The following is a 26345-nucleotide window of genomic DNA, read 5'->3' as shown; positions in this document are numbered from 1 at the left end:
TTTGCATGCTTCTTAGGTAACATTAATCTGTCTATGGCTCTTTTCTGCTGTAACAATGTACATTTCCCCTCTGTGGGACACATACAGGTATTCTGATTCTGGGGAGAAATATTTGTATTGCCCTGTAAAGCTGGCTCGTAAAGTCACAAGCAGGACTGACTTTCTCTTGGTCCTGTTGCTTGAAAGTTAATTGGCTGTGCAAGATTAGAAGGGTTGGTGTGGGCGATGTAATTAAAACAGTATTAGCCAAGGAAAACTTGGCTGGCACAACAGCTGTGGCGACTCAATTAGGGGCAGAACATAAGATCGCTACAAAAAGAAAACAGGCTGTGCATATAGATGGATATCAGAAGTCATCTAATTGAGTATGTGCCTGAGAGGCCACTGAATAGCTTCGGCTTACCGGATGAGGTGACTATTCGAACTTGGGAGCTGACCGCCCCCTCTCCCCCTTCGCTGAGGGCGCGCACCTCAATGATATAGGTCCCTCCCTCGGGCAGTGAGAGCATGGTGGAAGGGTTGATGGTTCTGGTCACCTGGTTGTGACCTTTGCCCTCCTGTTTAAGTAACACCTGCAGGACACGCACACAAAGCCAATTGAGGTTTACATTTATTATTGTTCATCTATAATGAGATATTTAAGCCACAATGAGTAGTATGTGTAGGATTTTTCCTACGAGAGGCCCACTAAAAGAGTGTGTCTATATCTGCAGAGCCCTCTGCCTGTATTTTATTTTCCTGTTTCACTTTTCTATGTTCGGGACGTTTCTGGGCAATTCCCTGCCCATTCCTCTGCCTGTTCTCCCTGGGGCTCTGTTCTGCCCTGGCTGACACTGTAATTGGTGTAGTCTGAGCCGGAAGCTCAGGAAGCTCCGCTAAATTCTCCTGTCTGAACAAAAATACTATGCCCATTAGCTAGCTAAACTGAAGATGGCTAAATTGGCTTGCTTGTGTTGCTGAGGTGAAAGGAGAAGCCATCTTCTAATGTTATGTTAACAGACAAATCATACAAATTGTACATTTACAAACTTTCTTTCCTTTTAAAGGGTCTCAATATGGATTAAGAGCAAAGCTGTGATTGAAGGATTGCCTCCACACTGCTTTTTACATGGTTGAAGGCTGAGCCTGCGGCAGCAGCTAACATTGCTAACAGCGTGAACATTGCCATTAACGGCAACAGTGCTGACCTGGGGAACTGGAGAGTGGGCGGAAAATGTCAGCGGAAACTTCTGTAGGAGCACAGTGTGGGGAGGTGGCCATTAGCTTGCCAGTGGGACATACAAACACGGACTCACGTGTACTATAACGCACACCAGCAGGCTACGTCTTGGAGTTTGACTCAGGATGACTTTACTTTACATTGACTTTGTCTTAACATATGCCAAATTTTGGTTTTCTACTATTTTAACACTGAATGCCGTGTAACCTTTAAAGAGTAACAGTAATATGGGCAAAATAATTTCTAGTGCCTAGGCTAATTATCTGCAAAGAGTTGGGATGAGCAACATTTTTGGTTCTTTAAAGACAAATTCAAATAAATTAGCAGTTCAAAATGTCCAATCACTGAACTCAATATTGTTATATTATTATTTGCATGCATAGATGTTTACTGATATCGGCAAGCTGGAGACACGGTTACACTTCAGATTGGCCTTGAAATATATTAAGCAGTTTAAATCGATTCACTCTTTGCAATGTTAGATAACTCTTATATCCAGGGGTGCACATAACTTTCTCAGTGAGGTACTCAGATGAGTACCTGGAGTGAGTGTTTGGTACTCCAAATTCTGGTAGGGGTGGGCGGATCGATCCCAAAATATCGATACTTCCGATATTACGTTACGTTTCAAAATATCGATACTAGAGCCAATAGGATCGATACTTTTATACTTTTTTTTTTTCCTCTCCTCTACTTTTCAATTTCATCAAAAACTATGTGCAGAGTGCAGACGAACACAAGTGCGCTCTTTTCTTCTCTCTCCACTGCTGTCCTCCTCTCCTCGAGGCTCACGCACGCGCGCTCCCTGCCTGAATGCCGATTATCAAGCTGACTGACAGCAGCCAGCAGGGCAGGACAGCAGCAGCCAGCGACTCGCGAGTGCGACACACACACGCGCATGATGGCTGAGAGAAAGAGGAGCGTTGTATGGAGCTATTTCACAACTGCCAATGAACACTTAGCGAACTGTGATGTGTGCAAGAAGGCAGTTCGCTACTGTGGCCACTTTGTATTGTATAAAAGTAAAACGTTTATTTGTCTATAAAAACTGTCCTGTCTTTAATCATGAAAATGAATTCAGATAGTCTATGTATGATGCTTTCAGCTCAAAAATCATGTCATGCAGCTCTCTCCTATATGCAAGTACATAAGACGCTTTTCATTTTAAAAAGTGTAGGTATCGGTATCGGCGATACTGGCCCTGAAATACTTGGTATCGGATCGAATCCGAATAGTATCGCCCAGCCCTAACTTCTAGCTCCACAGAGCGTGAACGTTGTGATCAGCTGTTTTAGCGCAGTTCTCCAGTGAAGGGGGGGAGTCTCCCTCCGCAGCCGGTTGGCGTAGTTTTGGCACAATTCCTTTGTACAGACCGACGTTAACAGCAGCCCTGTCTGTGCACACGGAGATCGACTCTGTCGTCCGGTGATCTAACCGCCTTCTGGAAAAGCTTCACAAGTAGGCTACGTCGGTACACAAATGCGCTTTGTGACACAAGTGACGGTACGCATTTCAGATTGTTACCTGCGTACCAGTTATGTGCACCCCTGCTTAAATCCATTGTGTGATATTTTGTTTCCAACTGTGAGGATGAAAGGTTCGAAATGTGCAACAGTTCAGATATACGATTCTCACCACCTGAAATAACATGGGTGGAGTACAATTCAGAGCTTAACAGTAAAAGCATGTAGAAGCATAACTTCTAAAAAAAATGTGTTAAAATAATCCTGCCTTTCTATTGATAGTGGTGAAAATACTTCTGGAACAATTTGCTTGATCCAAAATCTAAAGTTTTTTGCATGAATGTTTATGTATGTCTTGATGGTAAGAAATGAACTTGATCATTACCATGTACCCGATGACATCAGATTCATTGTCCTTTGCCTTCACTGGATCCCAGTTTAAAGTCACGTTGTTGCCCTCTTGAATCCACATGAGGTTGGTTGGAGGCTGAGCAGGAGCTAAGAAAGGAACGCACACTCAATTCAAACAGACTTTTAAACAGAGTTTCAACCAACTAGGTCAATTACTAGGGGATTTAGAGCCAACTTAACAGGTATAGTTTTTATTCCATATATAATATAGCATGATTAGTGTCAGTGGTGCACTCACGGGCTCTCCTGGTGTTGACAGTGACAGCAGCGGTGGCAGGACCCTCGCCGATGCTGTTGAAGGCTTTTACCGTGATGAGATACAGACTGTTGCCCTCTAGTCCTGTCAAGACCATGGAGGTTTCGTTTTTCAAAGTTCTTTGTTTTTTCCCCAAGTCCTCCTGCTCCATGTCTTTCCAGTAGCTGAGCTGTAAACATAAATGATTGATATTATAATTGTTTTATGTTATTTAACCAGGAAAGTCCAATTGAGAGGCAGGATGTATTTTTCAAAGAAGAACTAGCCAAGACACATAGCTACAGACAGACAAACTAGGCAACAATGAAAGAAACAAAACATCAATTATATACTGCTTCCAAACTTCAACTCATGCTCAAATGTATAGAGGTAAAATAACAATTATAAACTGCATGTATATTTATTTACACATGTGCACAACTTCCCCCGAGCACACAATTTACAAGCACCTCATATCCTTTTGGTCTTCCAGGGCCAGGATTGGGCGGTTTCCACGTGACCCTAATTTCCGATGAAGAAAAGCTGTAAGCTTTCACATCAGATGGTGCTTCCCTTGGCTCTGTGAAACCAGTACAAATGGTAATATTAATATCATTCTAAAAAACATCTTCTCTGTTCATGTAAAAACAATGCAACAACAAATGTTAACTCACCCCCCTCTGCGGAACGGATGATGACCTCTTTGCTGAACGGCCCATCTCCCTTATTGTTGTAAACTCCGACCTTCACTTCAAATGGGGTAAGGGGAGGGAAGGTCTCGTCTCTATATTTGTACGTTGTAGAGTCGGCTGAAGTCACCATCCTCTCCTTCCATCCTCTAGTTCCGTTGGCACGAAATGCAACGATATACCCAAAGCCTTCACCGTTTTGGAATTCCTCAGATATAGGCTGAACATTTCAAAAAGAAAGAAATAATCATCCAAACGTGTCTTTCACTGAGATGAATTCCAAACCTGGCTTTCTATAATAGCATTTGCAACAGTACTGTACAGCTGAAGGTGCATTATCTTCACATTTTATCATTTAAATAGCCTCTGTACAAGGAATTAAACAAAACACAGAATTCCGTCTGCCAGTGTTAATAAAGATGCAGTCAGTCTTGAGAATCATATTTGGCACAGTTGTACCCATTATGTTGCTATTTATCTCCCACTTCTGAGGGTTTTGGGACATAGGTTTTGTCTGCTGGCTTCAATGCTCATCTGTAGTTTTCCTGAAGTGGTGAAACGGGGAGCTGTCTTCCACAGCTGGTCCGTGCTTAATCAAATCAAGTGCCAATTCATTAAGTGAGCTCAAATTTAATTAAAATATGAGCTGCAGGGATTAAATCTTTGGCTAAATTTAATAAATGACAAACACCTGTACACCTGTTTTTGGCAACAAAAACCTCGGCACGTTGTTATGTGTTGATTTGAATAGGCTTCAAAGTAATATTGTCCCCGTAAGGCGTTGTTCACATTTCATTCAGTAACGACCAATCACCATGACTGCCTAATTACGGGGCTGATCAGTGAAAAATGAATTAGCTTCCATCAAAGTTATTTTCAGAGCTTGCAATGCTCTTAAGGACATGCCAAGAAATATGGGTCTTTAAAAAACAGCATGCACAAATGAGCTAGTTAAGTCCAGAAACAGTCGAGGGGTTAGGAATTGTGATAGTCATAGATAAGTATGGACACAGCGTGATAACTGAGGTAAGTCTTGTGATGGATATAGCCGGGCCTGCTGGGCTCAGTGACAATGACTGTGGGGGCATCAGTAATGGTTGTTCCAATGGCTCCCCGAGAAAAAGCAGTCTCTCATCGTTGACTGTAATGAGACGGCTGAATTAAGCTGCAGAGACTGTTTAGTCATTCATCCTGCTTAATAACACTGCCCACCATGGCCGTCCAGGCTCTGACAACTCTCCACAGATGATTGGAGAGGCAGAACTGCCATGCACTCGCATGCCTCGACTGCCAAAAAGGGCTAACATTCCTGCTCCGTCTCCTCTAATATCCATCTCAATTGATCACTGACGAAGTCCTGATTTATTTCCAAGAGCATTTAGCTGAAACCAAACGAAATAGGGCAAAGCTAAAACGACTTAAAATGGCAAGAAGAGGACACTGCATTTAAATCTCCACATTGTCCTGATGCACTTGAAAACTGACACTTATTGGTTGGTGACCAATTATTCTGCCCTATAACGGGGAAATGAAAAACGATAATTTGTCTCTACAGTACTCTTCAGAAGAGATTTGACCAGCAAAAATGCCTAAAAAAAACAAACGAGCAGAATAAATATTGCTCACACTCAGCTTTATGCTGAGGCATTTGTTGAAGAAACAAATGGTAGCACTCATGGCGGGTTGCATCTGAAATGCCACAGACACTGTATGCAACTTCCTGAGTCTCATCAAGAGATCATCAAATACATGGCATTTATTTTGTATTTACTCAAATTCATGCATGGCTTGAAAGGACTCTTTGACTGGGTTGTCAAGCACCAATCATGGTGTAACTTTAGGTTTATTCTTCTGACATGGAGTCCTGCATTTATTTATGAGGAGGTTGAAATTGTGTTTTACTAACTCCTTTAATGACACTCCTTATATCATACAACTCTCATTTAAAAACAGGAAATGGTGTACCACCAAACACCCTCTCTGGAATGGACATTATCCCCCATAATGTGCCACTGAGGGGCACTTCCCCTCATGTGAAGGTTATCTTCCCAGTGGCAGTTGGGCTCCCATACTTAATAGCTACAAGAATAACTGTCAGTTGCCTCCACATCTGTTCACTGCTCCCCTGTTAATATATCCTTCAACTGATCTCAATTGCAAATTCTCGGCGTCGCTCATAGCTATTCTGTACATGCTGTGCCCTGAACCTGGCTTAGAGCCAAGCTGTCCACTTGGAAACCGTTCACAGTAATATCCTCTTTACTTGATGCAAGAGTTATTATGTTTTTAACAGCCATCGTCAAGATTGAAATTATAAACAGTTATTCATCAACATCCCTGGGTTCATTTGGAATGACTCAGGGATTCAAGGTTAATCATCGTTCTGCCTCTCTGGTGGGGCCAAATTTGAAATTCACAGCATCTTAATCACTGGCTGTGTTTTAATACATGGACCAGCTGGCCTTCTTCAAGCTTTGTCAGCAAATTATTCAATGGTGAACAAGTTTGGCCCTCAAACACAGACGTACAACTGAGGTTTCGTAGGTTTTAAATTGTATCTGTTCGCATTACCTCTACTTGTTGACATTATTTGCTGCTGCCACTATTTTATTTCCCTTGGGACCAATATAATAATAATAATAATACATGGGATTTCTATAGCGCTTTTCCTAATGCTCAAAGATGCCTAAATCTCTTTCTCATAGAAGCATTTCTTCTTTCCAATAACAACTTCAACCTCTGATCTTGTGGAAAACATCCTGCCCTACTGGCCTAAAGCCTCCTTTCCAACGCAAAATAATCAAACTCTTGAATATTGAATACATTTCAGTGAATTCGAGTCAGAGGAAATTATGTAGAATGGGTTTTCCATCTCAAGTGGAAAAAAGGTCACCCTGCAAGATCTTCTCTTCTAATATCATGTAGCTGTGAAGGCTAAAAGCTCCACCTCTGTATTATCCCTCTGGATATAATGTGCATCTATCTCGCCTTTCTCTACCAGAAAGGCGGAGGGTCATGGCTTCGTGGGAGTCACATCATATACTTTACACTTGCGTTATTGTACCTTTGTTTCTACAGCTGTGGTGCTGACCTGTTGTCTGCTGAAAAGGACTAGTGATAACGCTACAGTATGAAACAACTGTGTGTGTACTCTCTTTATAAGCTGAGTCTATGCTTTTACAAATTTAGAACAATCATTCAGCAACACATTAAGACAGGGAATGCTGACTGAAGTCAAATTCAGTCAAATAATTCACTGCTTTTATCAGACTGAAGCATCTAGCTCAACACCAAGCTGTGCTAAATGCAACAATTCATTAATATTTCCTTAGGAACAAGACTGCTGGAGTATTTAAGTATTTATGACAATCTTGTTAATACAAACATATCAGTTTATTATTAGTTTGGTTTTCTTAGGATATTTAATGCTGGTGACAAGAACATATTATTTAATTATATTGATATAATTAGATAGATATAAATAAAACAATCCCAGATCAATAACACGATCGATGACTATTTGGAATATTTTTTTTAAAATATTTTGTAGCCGAAACATACTATTTGAATCTATTAATTTATTCTCATTTAAAGGTGGGGTATGTCATTTATTTCAGAAACACTTTTTGTTATATTCCATGGAATGCTCTTAACATCCCGATAGCAATGAATATATTAAATTCTTTGACAATAAATACATACAATAATGTCATCTGTGGAAGCCGTGGCGCTGTAAAAAGCACGACCAATCATCTGAGCCGGCCCGGCTAAAGTAACTGGATGGCCTACCTGCCTGTCAGCCTTCCATCTGTGCACAAACTTATCTCGTGCCCTCATTGGTCATGTGCACGTTCGTGTGTGTTGGAGGAGGGGCTCTGTAAGGAAGTCTGAAGGAAGGGGCAGATTTTTTCTGGTTGTGTACTTTCAAATTCTAGCGCACTCGAGCTGGTTTATCCAAAATGACATACCCCACCTTTAAGTACATGCATTGTTAATGGTTCTGCGTTTCAATGAGCTGCTATCTACCCTGACCAAAGATCTGAATCACTAAAGATAATTGGCTAATTATATGACAGTGAGTTTAATTTTCCTTTTTTTTGCTTATGATTTATTATATTGTTAGGTTCATATTGTGTTATTGTTTAAATGTATCTCTGTCCAAACTGTCATCACATTATCCTTTTACATCTTTTTGAATATAATTGATGTGATTTATATATCCTAGTCTGTCAGTATTGTGCTTAACCAGCTCTCAGAAGATGCTTTTAAATGAACTGTAACTGTGTGTGGCCAGAGCTAGTCTTACTGAATTGGACTCTTTTTGTAATGAGGCTCATTTACATAAAGATGTTGTGCCAAAATATGCATATTACAGAGTTAAATACAAAAGTAGCACAGGAGCACACAGATGGCATTTTGCTAGCAGTACAGTTAGGTTGCATTGATAAGTACGTCATTTCTTTTTGTCTAATTTCTGCAAGTTAAATTGACACAAAAGCCATGCAATCCTTTTGTCAATGTGTTTATAAAAGGCAATGTGAAATATTTAATCTAGCTAGAAATAGTCAGAGCTCAGATAATGCCAGTCTCCTGTGCTCTGTTCTGCTCTTTAAAAACTCCACAGAATCCCTCAACACATCCATCTTCCTACCTTTAAGAACATCTCCAGACTCTTGTCATCATTCTTTCACTTCAGTGTCTGAAACTTCTCTATATGTTTTAATTAGATCCCACTTTGATGGTTCTGGGAATAGGACTGCATCAAACGCAGGTCCCTAGCACACACGGAACGAAACTACTCATCAAATCTCACCTCAAGTGAATGCAACTGACTGTAAACGAATGCAATCATCTGTATATCTTAAAATCATTAAACCGTTTCCTTCAAGCTTTAGAACCACAAGGACTAGCGTCATCCATCAACCATGCTTTATACCCCTTATTGTCTGACATGTATTCCCAGGCAACACAAAATGAAGGTTTTTAATGAATTCACAATGCTGTAGCAACCACTGCGTGATTATTAAGTCAAATTCACATGCAGGATTATTACTTAGTGACAGGTCAATTCCCAAGGGAATGTTATTTTCAGCACAAATGTTTAAATATAACATTGTTTTCACAAGTGGATTGTGACACTGATTCTTGTGAAGGGTTCAGAATTGTTCCTATCAGCGGGAGTTGACAGTTTTCCTTAACATACACATTTATCCTTACAGTATGTGTTTAATCAGGGGGAGTGTAACTTTCTCAAGTTGAATGATGAATGTTCACACCCTGTATTTGTTTCTCTCCTATACATATTGTCATTATTTTATTTTTATGCCAAGGATGTCACTGCTAGTTTCAGAGAGTCACTCGCAGGAAAGGTGGACAAACACCATCTCACAGGATCACCATGGTAATTCGATGAAAATAAACTCATAAATCACACAATGGAAAATCAGCATTTATGTTTATTATGTTATGCATGTATTATTTTTACCTTAAATTCAGTATGGGTATTATTAACATCACTGTGAAGCTACTGCGCTACTTTAAGGGCGGCTGAATGTATTTGTTTCAGAGAGTGTGAACTACAGTATACTGTACAATGATTTTGTTGAGTCCAAGGTTAAAGGTCTGAGGGGACTCATGCTGTATCAATACAATATAACTTAAATAAATAAATACATGTTAAACTCTGTCTAATTGTATATCCAGGTAATTCAAGGTTTTCCCTTTCTTGTAGTGTGTTCTATTGGTTTTTGTGCATGGATGCATAGTCTTTTGTTTAATTCATACTGACATCACTATGTGACACCCCCATTTTCAACACTCATGCTTCTATTGGCTAGTGCTCAAACACATTGTACGTGATAGGCTAAGAGGCGGTACATCTCTAAGCAATTGACCAATAACAACAGAGCAGTCCAGCTAACCAATCAGAGCAGACTGGGCTCTGGTTTCAGACAGAGGGTGAAAAGAGGTGCTGCGGCACAGGCAGAATGATACAAATAAAGACCTTTATAAACATTAAAGCATGTTATCATGTCACAGTAGGGGAACAAAATGAAAATATGAAACCATAAAATTAGCATAATAGGGCCCCTTTAAGTCAAACTTATTTGTCTTGTCTGTCTCATTACCTGTGGATTAGTAAAAGTAACTGATTCCTGAGCATCTCATGTGAAAACTGGTAACATCTTTAGTTGGGGTCATAACATTGTGCTGCCATCTGTTGACATAATGCAACTCATTGACATTCAAGACAGGTTTACTATGAGCAAGCATCTTAATGTGGATCCTATCTATTGAATGGAATTGCCCAGATTTCTGCATTTTATTTAAATGACACACATTTTTTCATTCATTCTAAATTATACTGGACACTTTAGTGCACGCTTACTAATGAAAAATATAATTTTAATTCCATTATAATTAGTGCACGACCTTTGGCAGTTTCTGCATCTGTTTCTTTACAAACCGAGAGAATGTTCTGTAAAGTAACATCATGACTCCTGAGTTTGCTTAACTGAAACACCAGACCCACTGTGACATTTGCCTTTTTTGGACATATGTTGTTACGCTTGTGCTGCAGAGGGAGTTTGGCAGAGGACCTTACCTCCCACGAGATGACCAGTTCGTGCCTGCGGCCGTTCCCTCCGCTGACGTTCGATGGTGCCACTTTCGGGACTGTGTGAGGCAGAAAGGTTAACAATGCATCACTGACCCAACAGCACAAAACTCACTCCAACACTTTTTGAAATAAAGAAAAGAGAAATTGGACTGAGGGAAATAGTCTTCTCTCTTTTTATATATATTATATACTATACACACTTTCTATTTTTGGAATGGTTGCAACAAAGAGTCAAGCATGTGCAGCTTGATTATCAATTTGTTTTAAAAGGTTAACAAATATAGTTGTTGAAACAAATTCAAAAACTAAGATATGCTTATTTAAAATAAAATCAGAAAAGGTTTAACTATTAAATAATGAGCCAAGAAATTATAATGAGTATTTTTAAGAAGTTTAATCTTCAGCCTTCACCTTTTTCGTTCACTAATTATGTTTTTGTTCCTTATTTGTATTGTTATTTAGGACCAATTGTTAATTAAGACCACATTAAAGTGTTCTGCTAATTGAAAACACAACAAAAATGTTTTCATTCATCATTATAATTTAACAAATTCATTATTTGTAGTCAACCAATACAAACTGAAAAATAAAATGTTTTCATGATGTGCTTGAAAACATTGCTCGAGTAAACAAACCTATGTTTAAACAAAACCAGTTTCAGAAAACATCAAAAACTTTGTTTGGTGTTTGCGCCTGCAGTAAAATACCTGTCAATCAAATTGAAAGTGATGGCAGGTTTCGGTGCCGTGTGTGCGTTTTTCTCTCTTTCGCTTGATCACAGAACATGACTTTAAGGACACAACCGTGTGCAGATACAGTAATTAGTCTGTTAATCATGCTGAGTAGATGGGACACATTAAATAAGCCATTTCCAAATGACCACTGACCTTTGTAATTATCGTGTTTTATAGACGAGGAATGAGCAGGTAGTGAAGCGGCTCGCCTAATCAAGACTGTCTCAGTTATTTTTCTGCTCACCATAAATAATGCAGTTGTTGTGTCCAAGCCTCAGGGCATTAAAAGGATGCTTAGACAAAAACACTACACTTGTTGAAATTATTATATTAAATATTATTAAATATTTTCAACCCTTTTGCCCAATTCAAATGGAGAATTAACAATGGGAATACAACATGGCTAGGAAGTGTCATTTTGGGGCACCACTGGCTCTAGCTACAATCAATCATCAGCTCTCATTATACATCTTTCTGGACTGTTGGTGATTGCTATTGTCTGTCATAATGTGAGTATAATGCAGTGCATAACAAGTATTGTAGGCTGAGGGAATGTACCTGCTTCCTTGGACCTAACTCCTCTCGAAGGTGCACTGGGATCTCCGGTCCCAATGGCATTGCTGGCCACCACCCTGAACTCATACTCCACCCATGGGTTGAGCTCCACTGCCATGGCTGACTCCAGGTCTCCTGTCACTGGGTCTGGGTCTGCACACAAGAGTGTCACATGTGTATTTAACCAGGACAAGCACCACATCACAGTTCCTGTTCTTCAGTAGAGACATTCCCTGAAAGACTTTACAGCTTTAAGGGTGTCCGAGATTGTTCTGATCCATATTGAGTAAACAGGGTTCGAATCATAGACGTTTAAATACAAAGTCTGCAGCATGGCAATTATGGTTAACAAACAGGCAATCGGTCAAACTTAATTTTGTGTTAGGCCTGATCATTTGAAAGTTATGTGCTATAATGCCAAGGCAGACTCCTGACCTGAATAACAGGCAGGTTTTTAACTGAAAACGATTATACAAGATGAATATGATGGCTTCATATGATTACTTTAAGGTGACATATCATACAAAAACTCACTTTCTTAGTTATTGTTCACATACGTTTGGGAATATGGAATCTCTTCTAACCCAGGAAGTGTGAAATATGTCAACAGAATAGTTATTGTTGGTGGGCTGCCTCAGATCAGAAAACATGGTGGGATTCAACAAGCAGTTCAATGTCCCACCTGGTCTCATTAGAATATACTAGAGCTACCAGTGAAATTGGGGGTTTAAAGAGACAGGCACGGAAATTAACCTTTTCAGAAACATGTAGACATGTCATAATAAAATCCCAGAAGCCAAGTATAAACATAACAATGATCCCTGTCCCTGTTAGACTATGACATATTGGTGAATTACATTCTGTTCCCGAAAACTGTGGGATAATTCCTACGCCTGTGTGTAAAAGCTGTGAGTTAGCCTTAAAGCCGTTTTTTTCATTTAAAATCCAATAAGCTGGACAACCACCAAAACACAAAAAAACATTGTCTTGGTTCTTAAAAACTGCAAAGTATTAAAGCTTCCCTACAGACCTACTGTGACTTGGCTTTTATTTGTGTTCACAAGGTGGTGACTACGGTATACACAATTTACTGGAAACCTTGGCATATGATGTTGTTTCGGTGTCTAAATATCAGCTTACTCGCAGCTTTAGAGCACATTATAGTACAACTCATTACATCATAGAGGGAAGCTGATTTCCACCAATGTCCACAGAGGACTTATACAGCTATGTAATTGTAAATCCCATCCTGAGACTGAAAAAAAGTTGATTTATGAATGTACTTTGAACAGAATTACAAGCAGGTAACACAACTAATCTAGTTTCTTCAGGACTCCCATAATCACACTTTGTCAATATTGATCCCGCAGCAACAAACAAACATTGACTGAAAGCATATCCGTGTCACAAATGAACCGGAGGTCTCTGTATGCTAAAGCAACATTCATGACGCTGAGGAGCTTACACTCTTATCATCCAAAGCAGCTCACAATGAGACCACTCTGTCAACCAAGCTGCTCTTCAAACATGAGCTGATAACTCTGTTTGAGAGGAGTGGGAGCGAAAAACCCAATCCCCCCCTTTATGCTAATCTTAACAACTTCAACACCGACAATACATCACAGAGCCCTAATTGTGCTTTATCAAATTAAATGTAGTTGAACAGACATGATGTGAGAGGAGTGTATACAAAGTATGATTTATAAATCTGTGGGGACGAATCATTATCACACCTTAAACTCTGCCATCACACGGCATATTAAGATGGATTACACACAATGCTTAGCAGGCCTTCATCCTTTAACGCTAAGTGATTGTAATTGATAGTTTTCTCTCAAAGTGACAGAAAAGATAAGCACATTTTAACAGTAAATATTTAATAAAATAAGTATTATAATCCATGCCTAAAGGGTTCATTTCCCACTCACCACTGAAAATAATTGACGCACTGACTTTTGATATCTTCTCAAAGAACTGTTGCTAATCTCTACTGAACAACAGCCAAGTTCAACCACAAGACGGCATCTTCTTAAACAGGCATTTGAGAGAAAAAAAACGTCTTTATCACGATTTGGCACAGTGGAGTGTAAGATGCAATTTCCCATGAAGCTCAGTATATGAGGGTAAACGGTAAGGTCATTAAAATCAATTATTAAAACTCCACGTTCAGTTTTTACATGTTATAAATTGAACTATGTTGAACAATCTTAACTTTTGGGGAAGATTTCAGACTGACCATCTGCATCGTATGCCACAGTCAGTATAAAATGCAGATTTCCAGTGGAATTAGAGAATTAGCTTACAGGCTTACTCATTCATTTTTATTCAACTGATTGACTATTTTGGTAGTTTAATCCTGTAAATGTGAAACAGTTATGTTCCAGCTGAATATTTCATAACACCAAAACAAACACACAAAATCATTTTGTTCTCAAATGACTTCTCTGCAGTAGCGTTTCTATCCATCTGCATTTCCTTGTGTTGAACACATATATTAATGCAGCAAATAGTCGTTTGCTGTTATAGTAATTGTCTGAATATCGATTTGAAAACCTTTCAGATACAAATGTCCCTTGCCAGCAGAGATTTTGAATTATTTATTTTAAATCCTAGCTTAATCAGGATCCCCGTACATGACTTTACGCCGTATTAAAGCATTTGTGTATGGCGCCACATTAACCTGAGGATCTAGAGGCTGCAATTTGCTCCTTATTGATTACCTGTTTTGACAGTTTGCCAGCCTAATGAAAATGGGCTGCGGGCCTGTATATTATAGGTGCTGATAGGGCTGTGGTTGTCCAGGCCACGAGTCCAGGACAGGGTGGCCGTGGTGTCGGTGATCTCCTCCACTATCACCACTCCAGGGGGGCCGGGAGGGCCTGGAGGAAAGAGAGTGAGGAGACAGATTAAATTACAGCTTTCAACTGCTACACCACAAATGTTTCAGGATTGTCGAGACACAGGGGGATAAAATGATCACTGCTGCTGTTTGAATCAATTCTAAGCCAGTCCATATTGAGATGTATTAATCATGCATTGTTGCCATTAGACACACTAATGGATGCAACCATGCAAGCATTAAGAAGGATGTGCAGCTGTGTGCACATGCTGACAACATTAATTCTCTGCTGTAATCTGTGCAGAAACAAACAGCAGACATGAACATACTAAACTGAGGCTGGATTTGTGTCTGACACAGATCTGCTGCCAAGGATTTCATGACGATTCAGGAATATTGAAGCTTTCGGTTTTGGGGTTTTCAAAGGCTGTTTACCAATCCCTCTGAGCATGACTGAGTGTTGGACCTTCATGTGTTTTAATACAGCTGAACATATGTTTACCTCTTCAGAAGTAAATCTAATCTGCAAAAGCAGGAAACAACTAAGGACCCAAGGGGGAACAGCTGTAAATGAAAAGGTGGCAGCTGGTGCGCTCAATGAAAAGTAATGTACTGTGTCCCCAAAAAGCGCCCATTAGAAGGTTGCACTGAAAGGTGCATTTGCATTTCCGGACATTAAGATTAATTTTGTGTCACAATTCAATTCAAAGGCTTGAATGTCATATGCACGGTAGCTACAGTGTAGAAATGGCAATGAAAATCCTTAGTCCCAAGCTCCTCCAACACTTTAGGTAAAGCAGCCTTTTTTTAGAGTGTCAAAACAACCATGGCGTATCTCCTGCCCTCTAGGAGCGTTATGTTTAATAACATTAATTACAAACAACCAGACATTACACATCAAACCCAGGATGCATATATGAATATTTTATGGATAAGATATATTAAATAACTTTTCAAAATAATCATTTAAATAAAAGATATTTCGAGAAAATCTAATCACCAACTCTCACATCACCGTTAATTTAAATCAATATTTATATTGCAGTCATATTTAATCATAAGGTGGAGACACTTCAGGTGATTAGGGTAACAGTTTATTCCAATAGATATAACTATGAAATATAACCCCCCCCCGGTTGATTACTTAAATACGTGTATCTGAATATGGGCTAAAGCCAGGTTCAAAATTGTTCAATTATGTTAACCAATACAGAGATCAACAGAGGGAATTTTGGGATATTCATGTTTATCAATGTCAACAGCCATGCATAATATAATGAATGTAATATTATATAAATTATGCTATGATATATGAACAAACCCCTATGGATATACAGAATATACTGTAGATGGAATTAAATGTATTTTTGTTTATTTGTAAAAAAATGGTGTTTATGTGAGTCTTACTCATTAGAGAAAACAGCCTTTAAGATATATTGCATACCCTTCCATACAGGGGAAAAGGGTTAGAAGAAAATTGCCATGACATTTCTCCAGTCGATGACTCACAATATTAGTTTTTGTATTACATGTTTTCTGAAATGCTATGTTTAAAAATGCAACTAAAGATCTTATTCTTACTTTTGGGCACTTGAGAGTAGACTAATCTGCATATGGAAAAAATAAAGTGTCGTAAAAAAACACTATAATGTGTGTTTGGATGTTCTCTTTTCACTAGTTTGAAAAAATGATGTAACACTGTGTGAAAAAGCATGTGTTGCCCCATAGTATCACTGTTTCTGCTAAAGCACAACAAAAGAAGACATTAACACATTTCCAGGCCTGACATCTCAAAAGAAAAATGTGTAAACAGTATGTGAGGTCATAGCCTCAAAATATTACAGCATCTGTGTGCATGATAACCTTTTCATCACATCATCAGCAACAATCAGAAACAGCCACAGAATCTGATCACTAGCCATTTTAGCCATTCATCTGTTTAACAGCACACACTAAACTTGTTCATGCAGACAGACCGTCTGTCTGCCTTACTCACAGTGGCTATAACAAATTAAGCAAGATCAGAAGGTTAAAAAGGGGGCAATAATGTGGAAAAAGTGCTGTTCAATTGTCTCTATCAAGAGCAAATATTTAATGTCTGATGTCATTAGAAAACTTCCCAAAGCAGCGGCACAAATTGGAGCCAATTTGCTAGATTCACAGTGTTGTGTCCATTTCCACTGGACTAAGCTTGCCAAGAATAACTCAGTAAGAAATAAATGTGATTTTCGGTTTAGTGGTTCCGTTTAAAGGGGGCAGAGATCTGTGCTGTTGTATTAGCTGTAAAGTGTCTCTACTGTAGGCTATTTTTATTATATGTACAGCACTTTGGCTCGATTAAAAATCGTTTATAAATGTGCTATATAAATAAAACTTGATTTGATTTGAGAGAGTCACTGCCTGCTCGAAAGACTGAACAAGACGTCACATAGTACTGTTCTACCGACACATGACAAGCTCACCTCGCACAAGGAGTTCAGACTCTGTAAACACAGTGTCGGCGCTGGTCTGGGCCCGACACCCATACTTCCCAGCATGCTTCAACAAAATACTCCTGATCATCAGGTCCACTGTGGACGACTGCTGCAATCGGAAGGAATAGAATACAAACAAGTTAGGTATTAAGCAAGCCTAAATGTGCTTGACAAAAATAAGTGTGATGCCTTTACATCTTGTAAAGGCTCATGTGGCTTGAGAGATTCCTGTTTAATTCAGGTGCTCGCTTGCTACATTCTTCAGCTACTCCTATTTTCTCTGTTGAAATGAGAATCGCCTAAGGCAAGGCTGGGAATAATTCAAGGTCTACAGGCAGCCGTTTAGCAAGAAACCTGATTAAAATTACACACCATGCATCAGCCAGGAATCTATTGTGTAAAGGATTGTCACTGCAAATACTTTCTCTCCAGAGCATTGGTAGTAGCAGAGGACGCACAGGACAGATGTGATTTTAACATCCACTGAAGGAATGGTGACATAAAGAGAACTTCCTGCTCTCTGGTACATTTGTTTTCAACTTCATTTTATGGTTTGTGTCCAATAGTTTCTGTATTATGGAGATTGGAAATGTTTCTTTGTACAAATATAAGTGTAAATGACGCTTGTTTAACCCTGTAAGGCCCCCGGTTGTTATTTTACAACATCACTTTAAGCTATCCAAAAAAGTCAGTAAATGTTTTGTTTCTTTAAAGACTACATGTACATAGTCAAAAGGTCCTTTTGTACTGGAAATGTACTTTTCAAAATGATGCATCTTAAAATAAAAAAATAAATCCATAGGACTAAACTCAACATTTTCAGTTTAGCCTACAATAATTGATATGTCCACACATCAATTACTTTAATTAAAAGCATTATGTCAACAGATTTCACAACTGTATTAGGTTAGTTTAAAGCAGTGTTTCTCAAACGTTTTCATACCAAGGACCACTTAACCAATACAAAAACACTCGCGGACCACCTAACTCCACAAATATCCAAAAACACATCGTTTTTCTAGAACAGATTACAAATCGCCTGAAAATGGTACAAACAAGTGGCAACATGTGTGATGAAGGTGTTGCGCTGGGCCATATCATGAAACTTAAGCTCGCTCCATTGCGGAGATATTCCCGCGAGAGTGCGGAAAACTTAAATGAATTTATTTATTTCAAATGTGAAATGTTACCAATATACTCACGGACCACTAGGGGGCGCTCACGGACCATCAGTGGTCCGCGGACCACACTTTGAGAAGCACTGGTTTAAAGCAATCATATTAAGATTAAATCAAATATATTAGGTTTAACTTAAAGGTGGGGTAGGTAAGTTTGAGAAACCGGCTCGAGATAAACTTGTTGTTATATTCCATGGATGCTCTTAACATCCCGATAGCAATGAATATCTTAAGTTCTTTGACAAAAAATCCATACAAAAATGTCATCTGTGGAAGCCGTAATACTGTAAAAAGCACGACCAATCATCTGAGCCGGCCCGGCTAAAGTAACTGGATGGCCTACCTGCCTGTCAGCCTTCCATCTGTGCACAAACTTATCTGGTGCCCTCATTGGTCATGTGCGCGTTCGTGTGTGTTGGAGGAGGGGCTCTGTAAGGAAGTGGCAGATTTTTTCCGGTTGTGTATTTTCAAATTCTAGCGCACTCAAGCTGGTTTCTCCAAAATTACCTACCCCACCTTTAATATTATTGCTTGGAACTAACCTAATACAGTAGTGTGACATTAGTTGACATAATAGATTTAATCAAAGTCAATGTTTCAGTTTTTTCAGTGCAGTTAATAATACGGTAAACCAAAGAAAAAGAAAAACTCAAACAATAGAAAGGGTCCAGGAAAAGGAAGAGGTGCAATGGTATCAATGAAGCCCTGATATTGGAGGATGTCAAAGGTTAAATGCCTTTTTGTTTGGGAGGATTTATTGTTTTGCTCAGTATGTGCAACATCTTCCTCAGAGGATCCTTGACCTTGTGTCCTCTGACCTTTTCCTGATGACTGAAGTCAGAGAGAACAACGGAAACAATCACTCACAGACTTGCAATTCAGGAGGCGCCTGACTATTCTTGGTGGAGTTTGTGAATGGATTCATTAGCATGTTTTTCAAAGCCGTGATTTGATTAACAGAAGCATGTTGAAGTTTCAATATTAGCATAATTGTCCTTACTATATTCCTTTTTTATTCGTCATTCAAAACCACTTATGAGTGACTTTGAAGCCATAATACTTTTCAAAGCAAGTATGAGTTTCTATTTGTGTTTTCATTTTTCCCAAAAAGATACAATTGCAATTCAAGGTCAATATATTTTATCATACATAATTATGTTACTGATCACAAATGCTATTTTTCAACACTTAACCCTCCTGTCGTGTTCGGGTCAAATCTGACCGATTTACTACTTTCATCAATCATAAATATTGTGTTTTACATGTGATTGCTTCAAGGCCCTAAGATATTCTCCACAGTAGGTATATGAACATGTGCAATTGCTGATTAACGGTTGTATCAATTGCAAGCATTTCCAAAGAGTAACGTTGTGTTATTTGTATGCAGACTGAGGAGACTGGGTTGGATCACCACTTTCATAGAATTGTAGTGGTTTAGTCTTCTTAACACCTATGATGTTCCCAGTCAAAAATGAGGGGTTAACCCTCAATTATGTTCATCAATCAGATAGTACACATGTGCACCCACAAATCAACAAAATGTTAAGTTTGGAATAGATTTCAGTGTATGTCCATTTTCAGTGTATGTACATTTACTGAAGTTATTCACATAAACCAGTAGTCTGAGACATTGTTGACAGCTTAAAGGGGTGTTAAATACAATTTGGTGATGATTAATGGTTTTTGTGTTAATGTAATAGCAGTTAAAACAGACCGGTCAAATTTGACCCGGAAAACCAGAGTAAGGGGGGAGAAATGAACACAATAGGAGGGTTATCAGATGAACAAAAAAAGACAGATAGACTTGTACATAGATAGGTACATAACCAATATAATACATTTACTCATAGTCTTACTTTTGCTCTTACTCGTGCTCTTACTGTTTGGATGTATTCGAAGTGGTTACCGTCCTGTTGAAAGTTGATGGGCCTCTGGTTGAAGAACCACTGGAAAGCCACATCCAGCGAGGTGTCATGGGCGGCCTTGCAGCTCAGCACCACGCTCTCCCCCACAGTCACTTCCACTCGGATCGGGCTAAGCTCCACACGCATGGCCTCTGGAAGCACAAAGCTGCTACACTGTCACCTCAGGCTAACCAGAAGATATAGCGCCAAGCAGCTGTGTTTCACTGTGACATCACCGCCAGAGCAGTCACGATTGGGCCAACCACAGCTTGAGCGTCACCTTTATCAAACAAATATCCTGCTTTGCTTTGATCTGGAGTGTGGTGTGCAGTGCATCTATGAGACTCAGGCCTTTACGCTGTAAAAGTGTGTCCTTGTAATATGATTCTTGAATGTGAGAGGCCTTGGTTCACGGTTGAGCAAGTACAATACATTTCCTGGCACCCGAGCAAAGGTAAGGGGGGGGGAAATTACATTGGGGACTGTTTACTGGTGGCTGACTTGTGCTAATTTGGCAGAAAATAAAGGCCCCCAGGGCATCACTTACCTTTTACCCACAATACGGCAGTCATCTCCGCCGAGCCCAGCTCATTCTCGGCCCGGCACACATAGTTCCCCTCATCTGCTCGGCTGGAGTTAACAATTCTCAGAGTATTGTTCCGTAGCAACATAATCCTGTGAGAAAGGACACACAAATCAATACTGGTATGAAAAACTAATTCAGGTATGATGAGTTGTTCGACATGTTTAGGCATGAGGTTTTATGCTTGTGGTCGTGTTGGGTTACAAGAATATAAATATTTACTTGGGATGAGATAAAATAAACTGCTCAGATATCCTTGAAATGATCATCCACTAGAGATTGCAGTGGAACATATAAAACAAAATAGTGTTTACCGCTAGCAAATTATTATCACTGAATTGAAGAACAGAAAAAGTATTTGACAGTATGTTGTTTGTGTAAATACTTAGAGGACTGAGGGATGTGTGAAGGATGTGAAGTGATTGTATGTAACCTTCAACAAGAGAGACGGAAATAAACCCTTTCCACTCAGAATCAATCGACCATTGGAATATGTTAATGAACCTGATTTGCAGATACCACTAAGTAGTCCTATCTTGAACATGATAAAACACTGATTATACTAAAGATATATAAAGGTAACGGGGACACATGTTCAGAAAAAAAAAAGTGACATCAAAGCAATGTTTGGAACAAAGAAACTCTTCTGACTTTCAATTAGGGTCCAATGATGCACTATATCTGATCTTATGCCTTTGAAAGAGCACAATGGGCTTCTATTAGAGTAATTACAGTATCGTTTAAAATCCATGAAAGGACAGTTTCAAAGCATAATTTGTGGAGAGCACTACACAAGTTGAAATAAAATAGATGTTTTGATTATTTGTCCCTCTGCATTCAAATTTCTATACATGTATTATTTGTTCCGCATGTATCACACACACTGTTTATGAAACCACCCGACAGACCATAAGTATTCCTGCATTCAGTGCATCTGAAGCTGTCAAACCCAGAAGTGGATATCATTGAGATTCCCCCCCAGGGAAAAACAAGTGTAATAGAGAGAAGAAACAACACCACACCTGCATTCATAACATAAGTAGCCTCTTATGCAATTTAAGGACAAAAGCAACGCTGTATAAACATGTCGCTCAGACTTGTAAATAACATATGGTGGCTTTAGAGGAAAAGCATACATATATATGTATAGCATAGTGAAGTGTCCTGTGAAAACACTTTTTATTATTGTGGTACGTATGTATATCACATTTAAATGATGCCTTCCATACCGAGGTGGTAATGCATATTTTAAAAAGTATTTGTTTTTAATAGCATATTGATTTTATTCAAAAGCAAACAGTCAAAATGCTGGAGCTGTTATGAAGTATTCGACTTCATATTGTTTGGCATTTATATTTACTGCAGTAAGCCATTTCATCATGGACAAAATGATTGAAATTGGCACAGAGAAACTCACAAAGGCGTGGCAACATCTCGCCACACATTCAGACAATTCAGAAGCAATCTGCAGCCAGGAGACATTTTTCAAATTGAGAAGGTAATTCACATTCAACAAGGACACCGAGGCAGAAAGGACACAAAGGGACTGTTGGGCATACAGAATATGCAAATACATTCAACCTTAGGATATTTCAAGGAAACATCAGAAGATCACACCATGATGGGGCGAGTTTCTGATATCAAGCCAAGCAGACTGCATTTTTCACATAAAAAAAACAACTTCTCTATGTTTACACAAATGGCAAAATCATGCACTGTCTGGCTGTTAAACAAAGAGTCCGTGGGTTTTGACTGAGTCTGCCACATTCTCTCAAACTAATGGGATTAATACTTTCTGTTTAAGAGACAAAAGCCCTGAACATTAGCGGAAATCCATGTTAATTACAAACCTTCATTAAGTCAGCACAGCTGTCAATGCCAGATAAACGTGAAGCTGTTTCGATTCCTCCCCCGCTCTTCTAAGAACAGAACGTCTCTCCATCCATAAACTCTTTACTTTATTATGGGTAGTGGCAGAAAATCCTTGCAGGAGTCACCCTGACCAAGACCTAAGAAGGTTGTTCGTTTCACCTTTTTCAGATACAAATCACCCTTTCACAAGGTTGATCTCCAGATGAGCGTTGACCCCTCAACCATTGTGATCCAGCTCATTAACGCACTGTACAGAATCACCTTTAAGATGTGTCAAACATTCTATTCTGGTATAAAAGTAACACAGCCGCGATGACATTTTGTACACATTTCGAGGAAACTAGACCACATACGGCTTGTATACAATGCCAGCACCTAATAGTGAATGATGAATTACTCTGAGGGGAAGAAATTAACTACTTTGCCAATAACGTCCGTGAACAATTTTCTGATCAGACACCACTTTATCAGAAGTCAGATGAAAACAAGATCAAGGTGTTTTTCGGACAGGTATGACTCTCCCCGCGGTGCACGCCAAAACCACTGCAAAATAGATTTGCCAGAGTTTGAAAAATACCTCAAAGGCTTTTTATCAGATCGAGACAAGCCAGGGTCATTAATCACCATTTAGGGGCAACACACTCACAGACTCATCCACATCCATCAGTTTCACTGTAGCCAGGTTTTTTATAGAGAACAGACACCCAAAATTAGTGATGAGGACCACTTTTCTTTAATGGAAGATTAAGTTGCACCAACCTTTGAAATGACCAGTCAGGGCTCGACATTATAAATGGCCCGCTGGCCCGGAAGCACTATTTAGACACCGCAGGCCAGCATAACGTACTTTCCACTTGCCCGCTCGGGCCACTAAAAATATTGTTTAAAAAAAAATGTTTCCTGTGGTATTGGTATTTTGACTAGCAATTTTGTTAAATTGTTTTGTTTATAAACGCTACAACATAGCGTTTCGTGAGTCGCTTGTCATTGTTGGGTGAAAAGCAAACAGCTGTTTGCTGCGGAGCATGCTCCTTCACTACAGACTATCGAGCCACCTAACCATTCGCCAAAATGTTTTTAATACCAGCGGTAACCGGCCAAGCGCCGGGCAAAAAACAATCTTCAAATAAAAGAAAGTCACCGGAGGAGTTAAAGGAGAGTGACAGGGAGCATGAGAAGAAGAGGGAGAGAAAGTTTCAGCCAGCTTGATCGATGGAGTTGGCTTCGATAGAGTGGTGCAGTGACGCGTCCTAAAACCCTTTTATAATCTATCGATTAGATTTATGATTCGAAAATTATAAAAGTAGGGTAGACATGTGGAGATTATCCGGCTGAACAAAACGTGCATTTATCAAACAGGTTTGTTTTCCACAGACCTTATTTCCAGCTATTTTCCAAAACCCTGTGGAGAAATCCCATTGCTTTTTGTCGAGGGAACCAGCAGCTTACTTCCTGGTTTTAGGACGCGTCACTGGCTGCACCTCTCAATATGATGCCAATATAAACAAGGTCTTCTGTCGGCTCTGTACATCAATGCCGACCTATGCTGACAAGTAAGTGAAGAGTAGAAAATATAAAGGTATTGGCTATAGGGAAATGTCCCAGCAGTTTAGAATAATGAAGGATCTTATCTAATCTATAGCCATTACATTTCTAACTCCTAATGACAGGAAGGCACAAAGTGCATTATACAAATAATAATACTCATAATAATAGCAGACATTTTTTAACAATGACCACAATATCATTATTTTAATAAACCAAATATGAACAATTGAGGAAAATGAGGAAGAACTGATTGTTCAAATGTTGTAGTACAAGTAGTAATGTAGTTATAGTGCATAAATTACTATTGCAACAAATGTGTTAATTTTCTTCATTATAGTCGATTATTTATTTTTTTGGACGAATGCTCCGGGCCAGTGGGTACAATGGTGGGGCCAGTGACAATACAATTCCACCGGCCCGGAGGGCCAGTGGCTTTTTACCCTTAATGTCTACCCCTGCTTTTCAATTTGGCCTGAAGTTAAGTCGCTGGCTCTTTGAAGGACACTCACAGATCTGATTATCAACTGGCTTTTTGCTGCGAGACTGTGGAACAGACAGCTGAATCTTCTCTCCCTCAGAACTCGGGACACTCAGCAGTGACTGAGTATTTCAGTGGTGTCTCTCAGTTTGATTGATGGATCCTCGCCCCGCTAAGCCCCCTCTAGGAGCGACGGAGAAATGTTTCTCATAAAAGATGATGCATCAAACTGCGTGTGAATTCCAAATGCAATTGTACGGTCTAAATTGTCAGCATCCATGAGAAGGAGGGGGGCTATGGACGTGTCTCCAGAGCTTTCCTGTACCTAAGGTGTTTTATTCTAGCAGTGACACTTAATTTTGGTTACAGTAATGAAACTTTGATGTGTTACAACAAGACATGTATGCAATTCCTGAGGGTTGAGAGCCGTAATGATAACACTTGAAGTTACGCAGTGGAACTATGATGAATTTTTTTTTTTTCGGGAGAGACAAACTTTTCATGACTTCATACATATTTTACAGGGCAATTAACTTTCTCATATAATGTTCTTTTCTCTAAACTGTGCAGAGGAACAAAAAAAAAGTAAACTATTTAAAACAGAGCTCTGGTTAATATATATGACACAGCCTATCCCGATGAATTTAATTTCTAGGGTGTCTTCACATAGAATATTGCTATTTTGAATGCCCATAAAAAGCATTAAGCAGATCATTACTATAGAGATATTACATGGAGGGACATTTTCTAGTTTTTATTGCATTTATAAAGATTGTATCACGTTTTAAATATATCTGGTTATATTAACCACAGCAGACAGTGTTACAAGTGAATGACACATGTCAGATATTAAAGTTCAGCCATACATTTGCATTAATATTGATCTGTCGGAGCATACATGTTGCTTTAATAAAAACAACACTATTTTAACATTTTGAGCTGTAAATTAAGCTTGAGCTTTGGTTTGGTTTGAGGTCATACGTCTGTGGACTCACTGGTCCAGGGTTTCAAGTTAATTTTAAGACCTTTTCAAGACCATATAATGAACTTGTTTATATGTTATTACTATATGTAACCATTCATACTGGCAGAGGCATAAAGAAAAATGAGTTGCCACCTAATGAAACTAATTTCTAAAGCACAAAGCAGTCATCATGGAGATTGTGAAATGCTTCATGGATGTGTTAGAGTAAATTATGAGCAGGGTGCAGAACCTTTATTCATGGTGGGAAATTATCCATTGTGGGTCAGTTCTCCGGCCGAGCAAAAAATGAATTCTGACAGCCCTCTCTTTATTATTTAAAGTTAACACAACGGTGGAGGATTCTTTTTCAAGAACTATCAAATTGTATGAGAGAACATTTTAGACCGTTTTAGGCTTCAATTTCAGACAATTTCATTTCATTTTCAAGGACTTGCAGAAACCTTTGCCAGCTTTGCTGTTTAAATGGAGAATTGTTCCTACATGGATCAATAGCACAATGCATTTTTATTAGATCATATAAAAAATAATTATAACTAACACACACTCACACAATGCTTAA

At 39.1% G+C, this 26345-nt stretch overlaps 1 protein-coding gene across 5 annotated transcripts in view; it reads right to left on the bottom strand.

The window, feature by feature from the left end:
- cntn5 (contactin 5) overlaps positions 1 to 26345 on the bottom strand; it is a 175636-nt gene that overhangs the window by 1323 nt on the left and 147968 nt on the right. For 2 of the 5 annotated variants that reach the window (XM_034239790.1, XM_034239795.1), the window contains 11 exons: positions 20868 to 20995; positions 20273 to 20472; positions 17227 to 17347; positions 14646 to 14804; positions 11929 to 12078; positions 10622 to 10692; positions 4003 to 4237; positions 3799 to 3908; positions 3332 to 3518; positions 3068 to 3180; positions 404 to 572 (listed from right to left, as the gene is read on the bottom strand). In XM_034239790.1, the coding sequence (XP_034095681.1) occupies positions 404 to 572; positions 3068 to 3180; positions 3332 to 3518; positions 3799 to 3908; positions 4003 to 4237; positions 10622 to 10692; positions 11929 to 12078; positions 14646 to 14804; positions 17227 to 17347; positions 20273 to 20472; positions 20868 to 20995 (1643 nt within the window). The remainder of the gene's footprint in view (positions 1 to 403; positions 573 to 3067; positions 3181 to 3331; positions 3519 to 3798; positions 3909 to 4002; positions 4238 to 10621; positions 10693 to 11928; positions 12079 to 14645; positions 14805 to 17226; positions 17348 to 20272; positions 20473 to 20867; positions 20996 to 26345) is intronic. The other 3 variants (XM_034239791.1, XM_034239793.1, XM_034239794.1) reach the window with 3 other exon arrangements.

The sequence above is a fragment of the Gymnodraco acuticeps genome, unplaced genomic scaffold (genome assembly GCF_902827175.1).
Source record: "Gymnodraco acuticeps unplaced genomic scaffold, fGymAcu1.1, whole genome shotgun sequence".
Lineage (NCBI taxonomy): Eukaryota > Metazoa > Chordata > Actinopteri > Perciformes > Bathydraconidae > Gymnodraco > Gymnodraco acuticeps.
Note: the sequence above shows the minus strand (reverse complement) of the source record. Positions and strands in the feature narration are given on the sequence as shown.